The 4,816-nt window shown below is 32.3% G+C and overlaps 1 protein-coding gene across 1 annotated transcript; it reads left to right on the top strand.

The window, feature by feature from the left end:
• Positions 1 to 577: 577 nt before the first annotated feature.
• On the top strand, positions 578 to 3,366 carry LOC134268306 (uncharacterized). The gene is made up of 2 exons (XM_062750552.1): positions 578 to 1,581; positions 2,903 to 3,366. Exons 1-2 carry the CDS (start codon positions 1,242 to 1,244, stop codon positions 3,289 to 3,291), a joined length of 729 nt encoding a protein of 242 aa, XP_062606536.1. The 5' UTR covers positions 578 to 1,241; the 3' UTR covers positions 3,292 to 3,366.
• The last annotated feature ends 1,450 nt before the right edge of the window (positions 3,367 to 4,816 follow it).

Here is a 4,816-nt window from a genome sequence, read left to right as displayed (position 1 = left end):
CAAAAGTTTTAAAGAGACTTTTGATGCATTTGATGTTTTGTGTTTTTAGAAAATACCATCTTTTGCTTGCAATATTTGTTTCCCTTTCTGCCTCAACCCCCCCAACGGAAATGAATATACAGTGGTTGCCATACAACTGAAATCAATTCTATTATAATTATTATAATATTATATTGTAATTTAACCCGATAGGAAAAACGTAACCTTATTAATAGTATCTTTATCTTATTAAAAGAAAAAATATGTAAAAGGTGAGTTCACTATATTCACAATAAATCAGTTGCTTATTTTTAGTCCATTATTTATATACTGAATTGCCGACAGATTTTTCCGTTATTTCCCGATCATGACAAGGAGCACACGGCGGGTGTGACCGGTCGGCAGGGGATGCTTACTCCTCTATGGCAACTGATCCCAACTCTGATGTTTTGTAGGTCTGTGTTTGCTCTGCTCCTATTTTGTATTGTTTTATGGACTTTGATATTGAATGAAGGATATGGAGATAACGAACAGTATATACTGTTCGTTATCTCCATATCCTTCATAATGTAAAACATAAAAAATTAATAGAATTTAATATAGGTCAATATAAGTAATGTGCAGTGTGCACATGACTTTTTTTTTTATCAGATGATAATAATTTGATTTTTGATAAAGCTATACAATTTGATTGAACTTTGGATTCTTAAGATTATCACAATTCACCAAGATGCACTGGATTACAAGCACATTTATAATACTTGTGTGCACATTTCTGAAAGCAAGGAGTTTTTTATTTTATGGAAAAACCAATGTTACATCGCCATCTAATGGAAATTCTGATCCTGATGTATATAACCAACTTCTTCATCTGGAAAAAGTGTTTGGATTCTATATTGAGGGATCAAAGGCAACAAGCTCTAAAAAAATCAACAATTTCTACGACAGCAAAAGTTATTAGAGGAAGAAAATCACACAGCCCAAATGAAGATATCATTTTTAGAAAGTGAGAACAAAATCCTGATGAAAAGATTAGACAACTTGAATTCATCAACTATATCACAGGATGAAAAACTTTATAATTTAACTTCAACATCAACATTTTTGTTTCAAGAGAATAAAATTCTGAAAGATCACATTCAGATTTTGAACTCTACTTCCATGCTTATGCAAAAAACTTGACAACATCAGAAGACTTAAAAAGACTGGAGAACAACTTCACCTTTGAACTTGAGCAGACGATCAGAGACAGTGAAGAAGAAATGATGAAGAACATGTCTACCACAGTCACAGACCTGGAACTACGAGACCGATATTTATCACTTTCTTTGCTCGATTTACACAACAACTTGACTTCGATTAACATCACACTTTTAAAGCTTATTCAACAGCAGAAGACACGTGAAGAAAAGCAGAATATAACAATTCAACATTTATCACTTTCTCTACTCGATGTACACAAGAAAAAAGCAGTATTATCGTCTTCTCTTTCTAATTTGGATGCGCAGCAGAAACAGATGAAGAGTGAGATCCAAACACTGACAAATGCACAGCAAAAGGACATTACCAAACTGAATCATACAATTATCCATCTGAAGAATCGTATGTATACTCTTAATTTTTTTTCTTTCACTTTTGTTGAAAAAGACCACTTAGTATAAAAGTATGCTTATTAAGGGACTACTTCAGTTTTAGATGACAAGGTTTTATGTATAATTTTGATATTTGGTGACTTAATATCTATGTAAAATAACTTTCTTTCTAGTTGATATATAAGTACTGGTATTGTGATGACATAGATTATATCATTTTTCACATATCCTAAAAAATCATTAAAAATAGCCAATTTTTAAGTTTTTTATTCTTCAATATTTTGAATAAAGCATTACCCTATCTCAAAAATATACTTTACTAAAAGACTATTTTGGTGAATCATTGTAGAAATGTTAAGATAATAATACAATAGAGACATCCAGTTGGGATTTAATTCGAGACCTTGGGGATGCAAGTCATGTGGTGCGAGTTAAAGGGTTAGCCCACAAGCCCAAATTAGTATATTAGGTAGTCGTGTTTCTTAAACTACCACATTGTCCCAGAGAGTGAAATGTCCTCATTTCTTTTGAAGTATATGACAAAGGTCTCGGGGCAGTCAATTTAACCCGCCAGAGAATACCCGGGACCCAACGTGAGCGCAAAATTAAAACAATGTCTAAGAGCCCCCGCTTGGGATTGAACCCGCGACCGCGGGCATGGCAATCCAGTGCAATGCAAATTTGATCTAAATGATTAACCCACTAGCCCAATCAAGTGAAGCTGTGTTTTTTTTTTTACCTCCACGATATAAGTTACATGTTTTATTACATTTACATGGTGAAACGCTGTGATTTATTCATTTTGATTGAAGTTTGAGGGTTGTATTTATATTTTTCATTCTTTTCTAAAGGTACACATACTAGCTTTCCACGACTGTAAAATTATAAAACATTGCGTCTTTTCATAGCCATTTGTTTTCAAATATGCGAAATCTCGTAAGGAATTTATGTTTTGAAAATGTATGAAAGCACTAAGTCTTTGTTTTAAATTATGTTATTTTTGAAATGAGTCATAATTATGGGAGACAACAAATAGCTCTAAACTCGATTGTTTTATAATTTTCATGGTAATAAGTGTATATATGTTTTTGTACATGTAATTGCATTGATGATAAAATTCTAAATTGTTGTAAGACAAACAATAATACTCATGAATTAATAAACATAAATTACAAGCACTATATTTAATTTATTGAAAGATATTTAAATTTGCAACTTCATGTAGTAATTGATTGCATTAATTATAGACGCAGCTATCCCTTTTTATAAAATTTCAATTTACCTACTCATGACTAATAGAACTGTATTCTTAGTCTGATGTATATTTTTAGGTGCTCAATCCAATGTAGCTTTTACAGCTGGAATTTTAGGGGAGACCAACGGACAACATACATACAGAGGTACTGTTATCTTCCCAACAGTCATTTACCAGGTGGGAGGAGGATACAACCCCACAACAGGAATATTTACTGCCCCAAAAGCAGGTCTTTACATCATATTCTGTACTAATGTTGCATTTTACGATGAATCATTCTGGACAAAAATAATGGTAAACGGTTCAGTTCAGGCAGGAGCCATGGCTTATGTGAGTGGATCTGCTAATACCTATCAGTCTGCCTCTAACCTTGTTGTCCACAAGTTACAGGTGGGGGACAGGGTCTGGATAGAAATTTCTATTGGTACTCATCTTTTCCAGACACAACGTTTTCTGTCATCATGATCAATGGATCAGACTAAAACTATTTCTGATAATATGATTATTTTCAGAGTCATTAGTATTCTATACAATCTTGACACTTACATGGATAGAAAAATTGTTAAATCCCAGTTACAAAAAACTGATGAACTACAAATGAGCATTCATTCAAGACAATAAGATGTGGTGATACTTGATATCATTTTATCAACTAATATATACACAGAATTTTTATGATTTGAAAGGTAATATAGTTTCATTTAACCATCGAATGTTTTGATGTTGCTATAATTGCAAAATTACTTGATTTTAATAAAGGTCATTTTGTTTACACCTAATAGTAATTAAATGTATCTGTACATAGTTTTTGATATGGTTGATGATCACTAATATGTACACTTTAGATCTGTGGTTTAACTGTTTACAAAGATTTTGGGAAAAGTATACTGAAAACAGAAACGTTATCAGTAACAACCATGATAGCTTCACTGTTTCGTTCCTTGAAACGTTTTCTATGGAATTTTTTTTTAAAAATCAATACCTAAAAATGATTTGAAATATATTGCAAAATACTTTATCCATTATTAATTTTGTTCAATATCAAATTGCATGAACCTTCTGGTAAAATAGAAAGGGGGGATTATACTGAATGATTTTCAATACACAATACAGTCTTAAATAAATTATATATCATATCAGAGATCTATAACTCTTACTAGAGGAGGAAAAGGAAACGTTTTTTATACATAGAAAGAGATGGCACGTTTATATTGTTAGTACACAAGAGAAGTTATCACCTTACCGTCTAGATTGATGCTGCCTCCATCACTTTCATATCAACATGTACCATGTGTGTTTGAATATGTACAGGGCTATTGTGAAGTGTGGGATCTACTCCTCAAAATGTCCGCATAGAGAGTATTTACTTTTTAAAATTCAAGAGAAAGATCATCTTCGCTAGCCAAGGGTTTCCGATCCGAAATCTACTCTAGATTTCGGATAGGAAACCCTTGGCTAGCAAAGATGGAGAAAGATGCATTACTATACTGTATGAACCATTACCTCTGCATTTATAATGTTTAATCCTTTCTTTTGAAGAATTGTCCTTCTTATACATTACCATGGAACCCCCAATCTCCAAATTGTGGTAACTTTTTTTGCTAAATCTTACTCAACAAAGCCGCGTTGTTAAAATGTTCGAAATTCCAGCATTGTTTATCAGAGTCACAAAAGGTTGTAGTGGAAACATCAGGCTGAAAATTAAATACACGTACGATGTAAAAGCCTCAGGTTTGATAGAACTGTCTATTTGTTTTCAGGACAATACAATCAGAATAAAAAAAAATACTGCATAAATCAAAGGAGAATCAAACAGAAAAACTGAAATTATACTTTAACTATAGGCTCAGATGCAGTAATCAATTTCATTAGCTTGCAAAATAATTTGCTTTTTATAGAAATGTCAATCTCAATTTTGGTAATTTTTATCTTTAAAAAGCACAAACCAAATGACAAGATGTACGGCCACAGACCTGCATAGTCCTAAATC

This window comes from Saccostrea cucullata, unplaced genomic scaffold (assembly GCF_032062105.1).
Source record: "Saccostrea cucullata isolate Sc308-1 unplaced genomic scaffold, CSIRO_AGI_Scuc_v1 ctg743, whole genome shotgun sequence".
Lineage (NCBI taxonomy): Eukaryota > Metazoa > Mollusca > Bivalvia > Ostreida > Ostreidae > Saccostrea > Saccostrea cuccullata.
Note: the sequence above shows the minus strand (reverse complement) of the source record. Positions and strands in the feature narration are given on the sequence as shown.

Excerpts from the sequence above, each read along its gene's own strand:
- LOC134268306 (XM_062750552.1), top strand. The coding sequence starts at position 1,242 with ATGATGAAGAACATGTCTACCACAGTCACAGACCTGGAACTACGAGAC. Across the intron at positions 1,582-2,902 it reads AATTATCCATCTGAAGAATC|GTGCTCAATCCAATGTAGCT; the intron begins GTATGTATACTC and ends GTATATTTTTAG.